We start from the raw sequence: 17,991 nt of genomic DNA, 5'->3' as shown, positions 1-17,991 counted from the left end.
GTTGGATGAAAGGATATTTTACTGATTTTCACCATAGATGATTATAGAAAAATGTATGAACCTAATCTCTAAAGAGACTAATCAAAGACACCACTAAAAATTAAATGTATAAAATGCATTGACGCCATTTCAACTTTCGTTTAGTTGCACTTACACCCTTGAACTAAAACTAAAACTGATCACACCCTTTTGTGCATCACATATTTCCCTTTTTTTTTTTCTTTTTTCTTTTTCATTTTTTGTTGGTACCAAGTATAATGAAAAAGAGGAGATGTTATAAAATAAAAGGCAACAATGCTAGGGATTTTTTATTCCCCACAATTTACTAGGTGATAATTCATTTGGATGGAATGTTAAACGGGTTTTAGTGCAACTAGATAAAATAGTGATGAACATTATCCTTATAAAAAAAAACCATCATATCCACCTAGTCTCAGCTGGGCAAAATGGGCTGAGAAACTTATTTGAGGAAATCTCTCAGGTTTAAAAACATACTGCTTGACCACTTATAATGGAAAAATGAGGAAAGTTCAATCTAAAGACTGGATGGACAAAACTTGGAGAGTCGAGGCAATTCCAGACTATGCAGTAAAGTGAATATTGTTTATAGCTTGAATGTTCAATTGATATTAAAATCAAAATTCTGCGACTTTACATCAGCCGTATATATTTTACGTTAATGTACACTTGGGGGTATCCAATTCTTACCTTTGTCATGAACACTGTTTTTTCCGAAAATCTTCAGATAACAGAGTCTGAAGCAGTTCCTGGAACCTCTCAGCACCAGGACCTGGCCTAAACACTGTATCATTACCACGCAAAGAGCATGGGTCAGCCCCACCATCAGAGCTCCCAATACACCATGCCCCAGGTGCAAAACGATTTGTGCGGCCTAGAAGCTCTTTATCAATCTTGTCTAAGACAGGATCATCCTTGGCAAATTTTCGTGCAAATGGGGCATTGCTTTTAACCATTTTGTCAAAGTCCTTCATTGACAAAGAGATGGGATGCTGCTTTGGAGGAGTGTCCCAAGCAATGTAGTGGAGATCATGGCTAATTGCAGTGTTACGGAATTCTGGAGTATTGCAAATAACAGTGTGAAAATAACCTTCCGGGGAGGAGACAAAATTTGTGTAATACATAAGGATAGTTCGTGGGAGGTTATCCCATCCCCATATACAGTACTCAACAAACGATCGGGTTAGCATTACCCATGCTGAACCTGTGCATAAGAGAATTAAAAGCAATTTGGAAGCAGGTTATTAACACAGATCGTGCTAATTGTAAAAACAAAACAAAAAATCAGACCAAGATGCCAAAATTAAACAGCAAGCAAATTAGATTTTGGAGAACAAATAAGCTTTTAATTAGCTAGAAAGAAATCTATACCTAGGGAACCAACTAATAAGGTTAGTTCCTCATAGCAATGATTAAGAGGGTTGCCCTATTTCAACCAGCTTCCAACTGCTGAGATTACAGATAAATGTAACACAATAAGTTATAACTACCCCACTAAGTGCCCACTTACAAATTTCTCAAGATAAGAACTAAATTTGACACGTTGACATCTACAAGTCAAAGCACAACTGGTGAGACATCAATTGAAGAGTTCACCCAGAGGCTCACAAGGAAAAGAAGAAAAGTGAATGGGCACATATCAAAGAGAAGAGCCTTCAGCATGTTCTCCATGTGCCAACATTACCGTCATTGCTATCCAGGCACAAAACAACCATGTTAAAGAAAGATATTACTTTTAGTCATAAAATCTAAACCACTCCCCACCCCCACCCCCTCACCCCCCAAAAAAAAACCAACAGCATCCCAATTGGCATTTTTAGCTTTGGTTGGCACATATTAAGTTTGAATTACAAAAGCAAAGTAAAACCTGTCAATGATGGGACCATGACACAAGAATTACATAAACATTCAACACAGTTGTGCTCTAGGAACTAATGTAAGTGCATTTTTATTTTTGGGGAAATTTTTTTCCTCCCCTTTATGTCTGGAGTAGTTAACAATTGCCCCCTTTATCTTTGAAACCAACCAATTTCCCATTCTATGTCTAGAAATGAGCAAATACCCCAAATCCATTACTTTCTTAGTTAAATCCAATGGAATCTCTTCAAGAAATTACCAGTCATACACCACAAGGAAGATAAAAAGTTGAGTATTGCATTTTCATTTCCTTGGACTGCATTTTTAATTATTGTGATTCCGTTGGATTTAATTGAAAAGGTAGGATTGGGGGTATTTGCCCATTTTCCAAACATAGAGGGAGAAACTGGTTGGTTTTAAAGATAACAGGGGAATTGTGAAGTACTTTTTCTCCTTTATTTACTTTTACAAGATTTGAGTGTAAATATAGACATGCTTACCAGTAAACAACGTGAATGACGTGGGAAGTGATCTTCGTTGAGTGGTCAAAGCAAGATCAGATTTTTTCGACAGGTAAAGGCCCGGATCTATGATGATCGGTTTTGCTCTTTGGTTCCTATAAAAGTAGGTGAATATCATACCATTATAAAAGTGAAAAAGGGAAAGACTTTCCAAAGGGTGATATGCACACTTATAGGTTACTTACAATTTCCACCCAGTAATCTGCATATGCTCAATGAAGTTGAAATTTCTAGACAAATTGGAAAAAACATGGAGCAAATCTGCAGATTTAGGAAACAAATCAGATTTTAGTTCCGTGAACAGTGTAAAGAAAAGCTGAAGACACTTATGTATAAATCAAAACTTCTACCAAAACAAAGTATGTGTCAATTAAACCATATGTAGCAGCTCAACAAGATAGAGCAGATCATGGGAACTCTTTGGATCAGACACATCCCAAAAGGAAGCCTAGACAATAAAACAGACATTATGTTTTTTTTTTTTTTCCTTTTAGATAAGTCATTCATTGAAGATTTTGCCTCCATGTAATAAGCCATTGCTAAAAATTTTACAAGGCTATGTGTACAAAGGCAGAGAAGAGTGCAACAAGCATGCCATTAGGCAGATGGAGACAGGATACATTGTCAACAGTAGGTCAATTTATGGGGTATTATAGAAACAATGCATATTAGGCGGTAAAAGAAAAAAATGAATATTAGATGGAAAAACTTAGTGTTATAATAATAGAGCTTTTGATATCACAACCTCACCATAGACATCTTGTGGTTGATGATTATGATTAAACATATTAATTGGACAAATATGTGAAATGGAAAATGGCAGCTATTATTAATTAAGAGGTAAGATTAAGAAGAGATATTCAAGCAACAATATGAATCAGTAAATGATTTGCAGTTAAGAGATATAATAGTAAATCATCCTTGGTAGAGGACAAAAAATGACTGAGTGCAAAGTGATATAATTAGCAATTTATAACTACCATCCATACACATAACAAGATAGAAATTTTCTATTAGAAAATCAACAATCGCAGACTGCCTTCATAGATATGAAAAGAAGCAAAATGAAAATGCATCACAGAACTTTCCACTCAAAAGCTTATGCTATCTCGTGGAGAGGCCAACTAATAAATAAAAATAAACCCCAAATTAACCCAACTCTAACTGAGGAGGGACTATCTTAACAGTATATATATATATTCTACACAAAAGTCTAGTCATTTAGCCATATTATATCTATCATGTTTAAGAGGATTTCAACTTTGTAAGTCAGCATCATCAAATGATCAAACCAAGAAACATATATTTATGACTCTAAAATGATGCTAATCACCTAGCTCAGTTAGATTTGCAATCCTATTGTGATTTAAATACCTAGTTGTAAAGAGCAATATCTAACTTGGTGGGGGTCAGTAAATTTTCACTAATATGCATCATTTTATCCTTTAAAAGAGAGAGAGAGGGGACACAGATTTAAGTCGAAGAGGAAGGAAAGAGTACAGAAAGGAACAAGAGCAGTCTCATCAAAATTGAGGGGGGAGGGGTGACTTAACAGACTTTTTTTTTCCCTGGATATTTGGCACCAAATATCTCTCCCAACTCCATAATGCAGTCTCATCAAAATTGAGCTCCACAAAGTCATATGGGGAAGCTTACACTTTATATGTGTGGGGTTGGGGGGGGGGGGTAGTTACACATTGACAAACCACGTAAGGAAATAAGCCAAAAGACCAACAAACAATCTTTTACAACAAGGAATGAGGGTCCCATCAGATTTCAGGAACTGGTATCTACGAGGATACTGCCATTGTTAGTGTCTCTGTCTAAATGAACTACACTATGATTTTGGTTTCAAAAGTTAATTGTAGTTTTTCCCCTTTCCAAAACATTATATTACAGGGTTACCATTTATAGAACCATTCCAACAAAACCACCAAAACCTAATTTCTGAAAGAACCAAATATCCAATGGAGTGACACACACCTACTAAGCCCAAGATGGACCATTACAGGACAACAAAACCTGAGATGATTGATTGCTACCCTCCTGCAGACTCTAGATACAATACAAGATAAATCTAAGAACTTTCTTCAGACACATAACTCATGTATGGACCTACCTGGAAGCTACATTTAACTGAAAATGAAATATAGAATATTAAAATAATAAGGCTTCTGAGGAGAATTAGCCACATACATACAAACTAAATTGCCTAAGGAAGCCTTGGGTGGATCCAAACACTACACTTACATCAGACAAAAAGCAAGATATGGTATTATAAACTTCTTTGATAAACTCTAACCCACTAATTCAACTATTAGCTCACTTTCACCCATGAGCTTAGATACAAGAAAACCATATCTTGCACTCTAGAATGCATGGTCAATATTCAGCTATATAAATCCCCAAGAGTAAATTTTAGGCAAGAATCACCCATTATGCTTAAAACTCAGGCAACAAAATGCCCTGTGCAATTTATTGATACTTGCAACCGTCAAAAAGTATATCAAGATGCAAACACGACACCACTGGTACAATTAAAAGGATAGAAGACCAAACTCAATGATACGCACATTCAAGTGGTTAAACAGGTATCAAATACAACTATATAAAATGAAAATAAAACAAGAAGAAAAATAGCAGCATAATTACTAATGGACAAACAAAGAGTAAAATCAGGTACTAACCATCTTGTGTTACAAGAGGATAATCTGAAGCACTGAGGTTTATAAACCAGTCCCACTCCGAGCTCTCTCTCAACAAAATTGCAATTGCTTGAAGGGTGCAAGCAATCATTGTAGGACCTTTATAAGTCACCAAATTGGATTGAGACATAACACGCACATTCTCCACTTCACGAAATGTGGGATCAGACTTCACCGAAGCTGTCAAGTCCAACCTTTCACGGGGCGGTGCCTCAAGATCCAAATGTAGAATATATTGGTTTCTAGGATGATACACTGCCTGTAATGTCCTCATCATCCTATGACTATCACCCTTAGTGCCTGAAATCAGATATGCCAATCTAGGGGCTTCAGTTTTTGATGCCTCATATGTTTCCAGTGATCTTTTCAAATCTGGTTCAATAAAATACCCACTTGAGTCCTCTGATCTCGCTAACGAGATAACTTCGAATGGTAATTGCTCTCCAGCATAGGGAGAGGTATATAGCCCAAAAATGGCTGTCAAGGACAGCATAACTGATACAGTCACAGTCGCAAAGAACGGAAGAATCCACTTCCTATCGCCAAACCCTCTGGCTGAGTGAGAATTAATATTTTTCCTCATACTTTCTCACAGGTGGTTAACAAAACTCTAATTGCTAGTACTATTTTCTATCGAGACAAGAACCCAATTCTCTGAATTAGCTGAAAACGCCACAAAATCTGAGAAACAAAGCAAAACCCTCCAATTTTCCGAATGGAAGAGGGCCCAAAGACAAGCAAGGAGGCCAGGTAACAAAACCAAAGCCACCTTCTTAATGAGTAAATGAATAACATTTAAGCCAGAGGCTTCAGTGTTTTCCAAAATAAAACACGGGTTCCATGTACAAGTGCATAAATTTGAGCAAAATATCGCAAATAAATGACTGAGCCCCCAAATTCTGAAATCAAGAGCTGGAATGGCCAAAGAAGCATGTGAAAAAGATATGATCTTTGGACCCCAGTTGTGAAAGAAACACCAAAACTGCTTGATTCTTTGAGAATGAACAAACCTAAAGACAAAAAAACAAAAAGGCAAAAAACAATCAAACAGGTAACGTCTAAATAAACTTAAAGAATATAAAGCAGTTAGATTTCACATTCAATAAATAGAAACTGGCTTTTTTTATGAACTGCCCCAGATCTAACTCAATCAAATTTAATATACAAAGCAAGCAAAAAAAACAAACACTTGGAGTGTAAGTTTCAGATACTTCAAAGCTAAGAGAAGTTTAAAGAGAGAGAGAGAGAGAGAGACTGAGTCAATTGGGATTGAATTAAAATGACCCAGATAGATGAAAAAGGAAACAGAGTTGAGATATGCTTACTCAGGTGAAGAGGATTCAAAGAAGATTCAGAAGAAGTAACAGTGAGAGAGATTCGGAGGTTGTAGTAGTATTTGGTTATCAGTAGGAGTATTGGGTATTTGGGAAAGCAAAAATCACAAGAGAGAGAGAAAGAGAGAGAGAGAGAGGACCGTACAGATATGGCGGATGGGGTTTGCTTTAATTGTTGGCAAAAACACAAAGATTTATAATAATTAATTGATTAATTAAACTAATGGAGTAAAGATTATGAGATAATATGAATAGAATATACTATCCTATCCTATCCACCACGCCACTTTGAGAGCGAGTGCGGTGCGTTGCTTTTTTGTGGGTTTGAAGAGGAAAGTAGATCCTCCACAACCTTATGCAGGTAATTGGTAATTAATCAACGTGGTTTTCATGTGTGTCTTTGGTAAGGAAAATATTAATGGATGCTATAAGAATTATTTTTAAAAACATCTTATGAAAAAAATGATAGAGTGATTAATTTTTTTGACAACTTTTTATATTTCTTATAAAAATAATATTGAAACTTTTTTAATACAGTTTATTAATAATTGTCCGAAAGGTACCCGTTAACATAATTTTTTTAATTCAATTTATTAACAATTTTTTGAAGGGCACTCGTAAACATAATCACTGATATAATTTACATAAATATGTGTTTATAATTAATAAATATTAAATATTAAATAATAATAAGTGTAGAAACACAACAAATTTGGTAACTATTAAATATGATTTGTTGTGATTGATACATATGATGTTGCCTTCAAAAAAGAAAATGATGTTTATGACAGGAACATACAAAAGTAACATTGTTCCAATTATAACAAGAAATTAATTGTGTCCCTGTTGTCAATAAACAGTAAGTACATAAGAGTTTGATTGATAGATGGTATCAAACTTCATTTTGATTTGATAATGTTAATGCATCCATTAACATGAGAGTTTTTTTTTTTTTGTTTTTAAATTTTAAATTTTATTTTTAGATATGATAGTATTTTAAATTTAGATGTTCACTCCATGATAATTGTTTCTTATCATTAGGTTAAGATATCAATTGGTTTTTGGTATATGCGAGGATTGAATTATAAATCTCTTATTTGGTGATAAGAGATTTTACCAATTGAGTCAATTGAAACTCACAACATGAATGTTGTTTGAGAGTGTTCGCATCAAACAAATGCATAAAAAATTAAAATATATATATATATATATATATAAGTCTTGGAGAATCATATAATAAGTAAGATTTATTTAGGAGAAAAAAAAAGCTGTCATTTTTAATTTTGTGCCAAACAGCCAGATTAATTAAAAATATAATGACATTTTTGTTAAATACAACCAAATTACTATATATATATATATATATATATATATATTAGCAACACGAAAGAAGCTAGCATCATAGAATAAATTGGAAAATGTTAAATATATTATTATAAATTTTACTATATAATTTTTCCAAATTAATGTAGCAACTAATATGATTAGTATAATATTCATAACATCACTCAATATATGGACTATGGTTTGCCTCCTACATTTTTTCTTTTCTTTTTGCAATAAACTATTTATTTATTTGGAGAGGGTGAAACAGCTATTAGGAAGATTTTTATTGTACAAACCAGAAAGTTCTTTTACATGAATGTTCAAATTGAAGAAATGATAACTTAGTGTTGGAGCATTGTTTGCACCAACAATTAGTAAATAAGAATCACATAAACGTGGAAGTAAAAAAGAAACCAATATCGATTGAACGACACAAGGGGATGCCAGCAATGGCAATGACCCCTGCGCTAACTCATGCCCTCTAATATAAATATAATTTTTCTTTTCTTTTTTCTATCTATAAATGTATGTATTATATTGAACTTCTGAAACCCAACTATAAAAAATACCCATATTTTATTGCATACCCACCTCTAGGTCTATAACATATCCATAAATCTTTGACTCCATCTGATCTCACTAGGGGCAAATGACACAATTCCAACAAAACCAATTTTTATGTGCCTGAATTGATAATTTATTGAAGAATTAAGTTGTAGTTATGTTTGTAAAACTAATACATGGACCATTAAAAAAATTGCACAAAATCTCCACCTGCAAATATTCTTTTAAACTTAAATTGGCAATGAATATAGAAACTATTCAAATGCAAGTCAAATTTTGCAATCATTTTTCTCCTCCAGATTTCAAATTTTCAACACGTACTAGCTAGAAAAACAAAGGTACCAAATTTACCAAATGAGCTGCACATGCACTCCACAGTATCAAATCAATCGGGTTGTACTGAACACAGGCTGTTATTCACACATCCTGCTAACATTCCCATTGAGTGCTCTTGGCATGTTTGAGCTATTTTGCATTTTACTATTACACCAATTGATAAATAAACAAATAACCTACACCGACGTTCTAATATTGTTGAGATTTTTGTATTTTGCTATAGTAATATCTAAAAATAGAAGTCAATTGTAGTAACGTATATATCCTAAACACAAATATTTTAATCTCACCCATAAAATAAAAAATAGTAGAGCTTTCTAAAAAAAAAAAGAAAAAGAAAAAAAGAGAGTAGGGTATAAAATGTGAGGTACATTGTTAAAGTGGTAATTAAAAAAATTATATATTTGAATAGAGTTTTAAGAGAATATAGTATGAAATGCAGGTATATTGTCAAAAAATAATATAAAATAGATAAAATAGTTGTAAGGTACCGAGCTAACAAGACTCCAGTCCTGGGTTGATGGGTTCAAATATCCCTTCTAGTGTGAATGATCTGTGCGAGTGGGGAATGAACAATCGTAAAATACAAATCACAGTAATGTTAACGTTAAATAGTTGTAGCCTGTAGGCTTTGATGTTGTTGTTGTTGTTGTTGTTGTGCTGTAGGACACCAGTGAGTCAGTGACCATACCATTAAGCCTAGACAATAGACATCTTAGGAAAAAAGGTGTATTTAGGTTTTGACTCTCAACACTGTACTATGGTCTTTCGGTTCACAGTGTATCTCGTTTATTGTTCTGTGTGCGCCCCCGCAAATAAATACTGTGGAACCCACCTACCAACCATTCATCAAATCACAGAAAGTTAAAGGATCTGTGTGGACCATACCGTACGATATTGTTTGTTTGACGTTACCCTTTGCGTCTTTACGATGGGATGCCTTCATTATTCTTCCAACAATTTTGGCCAACCGTAAAGGAGGACGTGAAAGAGGTAGTCCTAACCTACCTCAATTCTAGTACAATCCCTCCTTCCATTAATCGAACCATCATTACACTCATTCCGAAGATAAAAAAACCCGGTAAAAGTTTTTGAATTTAACCCTATAGCACTTTGTAATACTCTGTACAAGATTATTTCTAAAGTCCTTGCAAATAGACTTAAGAAAATATTACCTTGTGTTATTTTGGAATCTCAAATTGCCTTTCAGTCTAGTAAAACTATTTCTGATAATATTTTGGTGGCATTTAAAACTTTACATCATATGAAATCACAAAAATTTAAGAATACCGGTTTTATGGCTATTGTTGGTGCAAACACAATAATAATGGAAATAACACAACGAGAAACTGAATAATACTTCTGAATATTATTAACGTAAAGAAGGAAATTACACAATACTATTTGGACTGAGGCGCGACACTCACTCTCTTTAAGAAAATTCAAGCCCTTAGTTGGCTAAACTTTGTAACCGTTGCAGACCTTCTTTGACTTGTCTTCCCCAGAATACAACAGTCCAATAAGTGTCGTATGGCTAGAACAACCTTTGCACAAAGTGTTCAAGCCCAAAACTTCACCAGAAAGAACACCCTTCCTTGCCAATAACCTCTCTATTTTTTGTGTGTGTATTGTATATTGCAATTTTTTGGATTGGGTCTGAATGAGTTTATTTATAGGCTCAATGGGCCTCACGAAATTACTACCCAATTTATTCTGATTAATTAGGTCTATTATTCTGATGTAGTGGGTGTTACCAGATTAATTGTTGGATATTAATCTGATGGGCTGGAGTTACATAATTAATGGTGAGTTAAGGAGTTTTTGAAGAATGAAAAGGCCCAAACGGATAGTCCATTAAGTGGGTCAATGGTTCTTCATTGTCCATAATAAAAATGAAGTATTAATTCAGGTCATTTACTCACCAACAGATATGATAATTACTTTGAATGGGCTGTCAAGTAGGAGGATCCAAGAGGCTGATTCATTTCTATTTTTGATACCTCCACCCTTCACCTCCTCCTTGCACGCGTATCTAGCCCAATATCTAAGACAATTTACTTGCATACGTATCTAGCCCAATATCTAAGACAATTTATATTAGCCCATTAATCACTACAATTAAAAAAGAATAAAATAGCCTCTCTCCTTTTCAATGTGGGATTAAACATTTTCACAACTCCTCATCTTCCATATTCACTCCCACATCTTTACATTTATGTTATAACATTCATTCTTTTTAATTATTTAATATTAAAATGCTCTAACAGTTATGAAGTTAGATATGAGCAAGGTGTATGATAGAGTTGAATGGAAGTTTTTGATAAAGATTATGGAGAAAATGGGCTTTTGTGAAAAATGGAAGTCTCTTATTTTTGAGTGTATTAGCACTGTGTCTTATTCGATTTTGGTGAATGGTGAGCCTAAGGGAGACATTAGACCCTCAAGAGGGATTAGATAAGGTGACCCTTTGTCACCCTACCTTTTTTTGCTATGCGCGGAGGGGTTAAATAGGTTGCTTCAAAGGGCAACTTATAATGACAAAATAAGGGGTTTTTCTTTATGTAAAAATGGCCCAAAAATCTCACATCTATTTTTTTGCAGATGATAGCTTGGTGTTTTGTCGAGCTACTATGTCTGACTTACATGAAATCCAAGCCATTCTCTCCTTGTATGAACGTGCTTTAGGTCAAAAGCTCAACCGGGAGAAAACTTCCATATTTTTTAGCAAGGCAGTAAGTGAAGGAAGAAGGCAAGAGATTTCGAACTTCTTGGGGGTTCCGGAGGTAAAAGAATATGAAAAATATTTTGGCTTGTCGATGGTGGTTGGAAGGAATAAAAAAGAGAGTTTAAGATACATAAAGGAGAGGGTATGGAATAAAATACAAGGGTGGAGAGAAAAACTCTTATCTTAAGCAGGTAGAGAAGTTCTATTGAAGGCGGTGGTGCAAGCAATTCCGTCCTTCGCCATGAGCTGCTTCAAATTATCGGTGTGGAGGCTGTTAAGGGATCAGAATTATCTCTTCTTTCGTGTCTTCAAGGCCAAATATTTTCCAAGGGGTTCAGTCTTGGAAGCTACAACTTCAATTGGGTCCTATGCGTGGCAAAGTATTATGAAAGCTAGAAAGGTAATCTTAAATGGAATGAGGTGGAGGATTGGAGATGGCAAGAGCATTGATCTTTACTGTGACAATTGGCTTCTAGGTGGGGGGTCCTCAAAAATAATTTCCCTACGGGTACCTAAGTTAGAAGGGGCAAAAGTTTCAGCTCTTATATTCCAGGATACAGGTCCATGGGATCAGAATCTGCTGCATCAACATTTTTTCACTTTTGAAGCCCAACGTATCATGGCTATTCCTTTGTGCCTAACAAACTAGAGGGATGTTTTAATTTGGCTTGGTTGTTCCAATGGGGAGTGTTTGGTCAAATCAGGTTACAAACAGCTATGTGAGGAGGGAAACAGTTCAGATGCATCGACCTCGGATGACTCACTCTAGAAAGCTTTCTGGAAACGCATTTGGAAGATCTGGGTGCCAAACAAAATTAAAACATTCCTTTGGCGAGCCTGCTTTGATGCACTACCTACAAAAGTGAACTTGAAGAAGAGGAAAATCCTTGAAGACACACGATGTGGTACCTGCCTTTCAGCTCAAGAGACCACCCTCCATGCTATCTGGAGTTGTGAAGAGTTGAAAGAAATTTGGCTCCCCTGTTTCAGCTGGGTTAGATCAGAGTACCCAAATATCAGTGAGGTTCAGGAGCTGATTAACCTGGTTGGGATGCAGAAACAGAGGCTGGAATTGTTTGCAGTAGTGGCATGGTTCGTATGGAATCGCAGGAATAAACTACGGCTCAAAGAACCCACCTTGGATAAGAGTAAAATATTCAGTGTAGCAGCGCAATACCCCTCGAAATTCCAATTGAAGTTTCCGATGAAAGTGGCTAAGTCCCCAGCGATTAAGACGAAATGGAGTTCACTGTTGGGCGAGTCGTACAAAACCAATTATGATGGGGAAGTGTTTGAAGACTTGGGTGAGGTAGGGATCGATGTGGTTGTGCGTAATGCTAACAGAGAAGTGATAGCTGCACTTTCAGAGAAAATTCCCTACCCTGGCTTGGTGGATTTGGTGGAGGTCCAAGTTGCAAGAAGGGCTGTTCGGTTCATTGTGGAATTGGGCATGTCACAATCAGTGTTTGAAGGAGACTTAGAGGTAGTTTTCAAGACGTTGAAATTAGTTGATGTGGGCCATCCCTCAATCGGTCAATATGTGAAAGACATCATGTCTATTTCCGGTTCACTACGAACTTTCTCTTTCTTTCATATTAGGAGCTAGGGAAATTATGTGGCTCATGCCTTAACCAAGAGAGCAAGATTTTCCTTTCCATTGTTAGTCTGGATGGAGCATGTTCCTTCAGACGTGATTCCTATTGTAGTTTCAGATTTATAGTTTTCTAATAATATTTCGTCGTACTGATTCTCAAAAAATAAAAGAAAAGAAAAGACCACAAGCTGGGTTATATGTAAAATAAATTTAATTTAATAAATAATTAGTGAGTCATTTGATATTTTAATAGAGTTTTACTTAAAAAATAAATTTTAAAATTTTAAAAACTAATGAGTCACATAACAAAATTACAATAATTTTAAAACTTGTAATGCATATATATTAGGACACTTGACATAAGCTTAATATGTAGTGTAACATTTTTAATATATTAAAATATAAAATTATGATATATGATCAAAATAATTACTGTAGGGGTAAAATTCCCAAATAAAACAATGGGCCTTAGGCCCCATACAGAGTCTAGCCACGTCCGAGGAGAAAGTGGGGCGCCAAAAGGACTTCCGGCCCAAACTTATTTAAAAAAGTGGTCCGAGGAGGAATGTCTCCTCGGACGTGCCAAATATGGACCAAACATGCACCCTACCAATAATAAGGAATCGCTCCAACGAATATTGGTAGCAAGAACGAGTCTCACAAACCCGAGAGAAGGAAGAGAGTATAGGATGTCCAGGGAGAGATTACAGCTGCCGCATTAAATGCAGGGAAGCTACTTTTCTGGCCGTATTAATGTGGAGAGGACATGCGAACAGTGTTACCTTGGCCACTACAACTCACAGAAAGATAGAGGAGATGTTCGATGGGACGGGCACTCAAGTGAAGGCCCAGATGATCAACAAGTGTAAGGCTTCGATGACTTTAAGGAGGCTATATAAGAGAAGGGTATCCCCATGAAGAGGGGATCAGAAAAAAGAGCAAAGAAAGAACAGAAGAGAGAGAGAAAGACCATAGCCTTTGATCAAGAATAGAAGTGCACCCACACGTCTCCTCGGACCGAGCATCCAGTGGACAGGAAGGAGATATTTTTACGTTCAATCGTTGCATGGCCCCAAATTAACTAACGCTCACTTCGTTAGGGCCTAGTTCTATAACCCGCTCTCTACAAATTCATTGTCTAGGGCTTTTTGGGCCAGAATCACCTACCTTTTGGGCCTGGGCCCCAAAAATTGACCCTACAATTGGTGCTGTTTGTGGGAAGAACTTGTGTCTTGACAAGTGAAGCCGTTAGAAATGGAAGGATCAGGTCCGTGCCAAACCGGACACGCAGACTCCCAACGGCAAGACAACTTTTTGAATCTCGAACGGGAGAAAGATCAAGACAAGCAGCGGAGGGTAGTGTGAACACCTCCTACATGAGCAGAAGTCGCTCGAAAGGAAAAGGTCATGCATCCCATAAGCGAAACGATCGCAGGGCTTTACAGCAAGAAATCAATGACTTGAAGAAGAAGTTACGCCGAGCGCAACGAAAACATCTTTCAATTGGCTCAGACACTAGCGGTGAGGAGGACAATGAATACAGGCGGAGATCAAGAACCCCTTCAAGCGAAACTTTTTCCTATGAGGAAGAGCAACCTCGCAAACGCGGCCACAAAAGCCTATCTTATCAAGGCCTGGCAAACGACGCCATGAGTAAGGCCCTAGACCTCATCTCCCAGTCGCCTTTCACGCGTAGGATAGAGGGGGCTGAGCTTCCTCGGCGGTTCCACCAACTAACCTTTGCCATATATAATGGTCGGACGGACCCAGTGGAGCATGTAAGCCAGTTTAATCAGAGGATGGCCGTCCATTCCAGGGACGAGGTGTTGATGTGCAAAGTGTTTCCGTCCAGCTTAGGACCTATGGCAATGAGATGGTTTGATGGCCTTAAGCCAAATTCCATAAATTCCTTTAAGCAGTTGACGCAGGCTTTTGGTTCCCGCTTCATTACCAGCAGCAGAGTCCCTCGGCCTCTAGATTCCTTCCTATCCTTGTCCATGCGTGAAGGAGAGACACTGAAAGCCTATTCAGACAGGTACTGGGAAATGTATAATGAGATAGAGGGAAACTACGATGACGTCGCCATTAGCACATTCAAGAGGGGCCTGCCGACAGAGCATGGTTTAAGAAAGTCCCTGACTGGGAAGCCGGTCACTAGTGTGCGCCAACTCATGGACAGAATTGACAAGTACAAAAGGGTCGAGGAAGATCAGCAGACGGGGAAGGGCAAAGCGAAGGTTGTCCCTCAAGAGAGGAGGGACTTCAGGTCGGACCGCTTTAACAACAGTAATAGGCCGAGAAGAGATTACTCGGAACAGACTGGATCCACTGGGACACAAGCAGTCCATGCTGTGTTCCGAGAACCATTACATAAGATCCTAGAGAAGGTGAAGAACGAACCGTTCTTTCAATGGCCAAGTAGGATGGCAGGTGACCCCTTGAAACGTAACCAGAATCTGTATTGCGCATATCACCAAGAGCCGGGTCACACCACCTATGATTGCAGGAATCTGAAAAACCACTTGGACCGGCTTGTCCGAGAGGGGAAGTTGAGGCATCTATTACATCACCCTGTGGGATGGCAAGAGCAGTCAAACATCGAAACCAGGCAAAGCACATTGAGGCCACCCATTGGCACAATAAATGTCATCCTCGTCGCACCAGGAAGGACCGGTTCCAATCCTTTCAGAGTAATGTCAGTGGGCAGGCTCCCGGCTGAAGCTGACGATAGGGAATCCAAGAGGGCTAGAGGGATGGCCACGCCCTTAATCGGATTCTCGGATGAGGACAAACTGGGAACCCTTCAACCCCACGACGATGCCCTAGTCGTCACGCTCAAAATTGGAGGTTACGATGTGAAGAGGGTGCTAGTTGACCAAGGCAGCGCCGTGGAAGTAATGTATTCCGACTTGTATAAGGGATTGAACCTGAAGCCAGAGGACCTGTCGGTATATGACTCCTCTTTGGTCAGTTTTGAAGGAAAAATCGTCACCCCGAAAGGCATGATTAGGCTGCCTATACAAACGGACTCGGACGTGGTGAAGGTGGACTTCATTGTGGTAGATGCCTACTCCCCCTACACTACTATCGTGGCCCGACCGTGGCTTCATGCCCTAGGGGCTGTGTCATCAACCTTACACCAAAAGGTGAAGTATCCGTCAGGAGGTCGAGTGAAAGAAGTAATAAGGAACCAGGCGATGGGCCGGCAATGCATAGTGTCAGTAATCTCATGACGACCGAACAGTGAGCCCTCCACCTCAACCGAGAACGACTTATAGCAATTAACGATCCCGGCCCCAGCCTCCGGAAGTGGGGGACCAACCATGGAGGCGAGTTGCAAGGATCTAGAGAAAGTACTTGTCGGATCGGACCCAGAAAGGTTTTTTCAGGTCAGCTCAGAATTACCGCCCCAAGAGAAGGTGATGCTAATTGATTTTCTTAGACAGAATGTGGACGTGTTTGCCTGGGACGCCTACGAGGCCCCTGGAGTTGACCCAGATTTCATCTGCCATCACCTTAATGTTAGCCCGGCTGTAACGCTTAAGAAGCAGCCTCCTCGGCGACCGTCGAAAAAGCATGCAGACGCTGTGAGAGAGGAGTTCACAAAATTGAAGAAAGCGGGGGCTACCAAGGAGGTATTCTACCCCGAATGGTTGGCCAACACAGTCGTGGTAAAAAAGAAGAGTGGGAAATGGCGGGTCTGCGTAGACTTCATGGACCTAAATAAGGCCTGCCCAAAGGATCCATTCCTCATGCCGCGGATAGACCGATTGGTGGATTCGACCGTCGGACACCCTCAAATGAGTTTTTTGGACGCCTTCCAAGGCTACCATCAGATACCCTTGGCCGCTAAGGACCAAGAAAAAATGGCTTTTGTCACCCCCGTCGGAAATTATCATTATAAAGTGATGCCTTTTGGCTTAAAGAATGCCGGGTCAACCTACCAAATTATGATGACCAGGATGTTTGAGCAGCATATGGGCAAGAGCATCGAAGTTTATATAGACGACATGGTGGTAAAAAGAAAATTAGTGCCCAACCACGTTAGAGACCTCGGTGATATTTTTCGAATTCTGAGAAAGTACAGGCTGCGCCTAAACGCGTCCAAGTTTTCATTTGGGGTGGGATCAGGAAAATTCTTAGGTTACATGGTGACCCACAGAGGCATCGAAGTTAGCCCTGACCAAATTAGAGCTATCCATAGCCTACAGCCTCCTCGGAATCCCAAAGAGGTGCAAAAGCTCACTGGCATGATTGCCATTTTAAACCGTTTCATTTCCCGCTCAGCGGACAGATGCAGGCCTTTCTTCCTTCTATTAAACAAGTGGAAAGGCTTCGAGTGGACTGAAGAGTGCGCTTTAGCTTTCCAGCAGCTTAAGGAATACCTCACCCGGCCACTAATTATGTCCAGTCCTGAGGCTGACGAGATGCTATTCGCCTACATTGCTGTAGCCTCTCATGCAGTGAGCTTATTATTAATCCGAGAAGACAATGGCACACAACGGCCCGTCTACTACGTAAGCAAGTCGCTGCACGAGGCAGAGATCCATTACCTCCCCCTCGAAAAAGCCGTCTTGGCAATCGTACAAGTCACGCGAAAGCTCCCCCACTATTTCCAGGCACATACTGTTGTTGTACTAACCCAACTTCCGCTGAGATCCATACTCCGGAGTGCCGATTACACGGGTAGAATAACAAAATGGGGAACGTTTCTGGGCGCCTTCGACATTAGGTACATGCCTTGCATCGCTGTGAAGGGTCAGGTTCTCACGGATCTAGTAGCTGAATTTGCAGAGCCGACAGCAGAAGGAGGGGGAGGGACACCAAACCTTGACGGGAAACTGATCAGCGCAATCTTTTAACAAGAGCTCAGTTGGTGGAAAACACACATTGACGGCACGGCCAACCAAAGGGGCTCAGGGGTGGGGCTCGTTTTGGTCTCCCCCGAGGGGATCACCATCGAAAAATCGTTGAAACTTGGTTTCTCGGCCACGAATAACGAAGCAGAGTA

At 38.7% G+C, this 17,991-nt stretch overlaps 2 protein-coding genes across 2 annotated transcripts; one reads left to right on the top strand and one right to left on the bottom strand.

Annotated features, from left to right (window-relative positions):
• Window positions 1-579: 579 nt before the first annotated feature.
• On the bottom strand, window positions 580-6,691 carry LOC115955977 (beta-glucuronosyltransferase GlcAT14A-like). The gene is made up of 5 exons (XM_031074407.1): window positions 6,427-6,691; window positions 5,084-6,111; window positions 2,582-2,657; window positions 2,376-2,491; window positions 580-1,222 (listed from the first exon to the last, which is right to left on the bottom strand). Exons 2-5 carry the CDS (start codon window positions 5,682-5,684, stop codon window positions 714-716), a joined length of 1,302 nt encoding a protein of 433 aa, XP_030930267.1. The 5' UTR covers window positions 5,685-6,111; window positions 6,427-6,691; the 3' UTR covers window positions 580-713.
• An 8,286-nt stretch (window positions 6,692-14,977) lies between these two features.
• Window positions 14,978-16,213, top strand: LOC115956826. The gene has a single exon (XM_031075112.1). The coding sequence runs from the start codon at window positions 14,978-14,980 to the stop codon at window positions 16,211-16,213; it is 1,236 nt and encodes a 411-aa protein (XP_030930972.1).
• The last annotated feature ends 1,778 nt before the right edge of the window (window positions 16,214-17,991 follow it).

This window comes from Quercus lobata, chromosome 8 (genome assembly GCF_001633185.2).
Source record: "Quercus lobata isolate SW786 chromosome 8, ValleyOak3.0 Primary Assembly, whole genome shotgun sequence".
NCBI lineage: Eukaryota > Viridiplantae > Streptophyta > Magnoliopsida > Fagales > Fagaceae > Quercus > Quercus lobata.
The sequence above is the reverse complement of the archived record's forward strand: the minus strand, read 5'-3'. Positions and strand labels throughout refer to the sequence as shown.

What these genes read in the sequence shown, in the direction of transcription:
- LOC115955977 (XM_031074407.1), bottom strand. Translation starts at nt 5,684, where the DNA reads ATGAGGAAAAATATTAATTCTCACTCAGCCAGAGGGTTTGGCGATAGG. An exon ending in TCCTCTTGTAACACAAGATG is followed by an intron (nt 2,658 to 5,083) that starts GTTAGTACCTGA and finishes CTAAATCTGCAG; the next exon opens with ATTTGCTCCATGTTTTTTCC. An exon ending in CAGATTACTGGGTGGAAATT is followed by an intron (nt 2,492 to 2,581) that starts GTAAGTAACCTA and finishes CTACTTTTATAG; the next exon opens with GAACCAAAGAGCAAAACCGA.
- LOC115956826 (XM_031075112.1), top strand. Translation starts at nt 14,978, where the DNA reads ATGCGTGAAGGAGAGACACTGAAAGCCTATTCAGACAGGTACTGGGAA.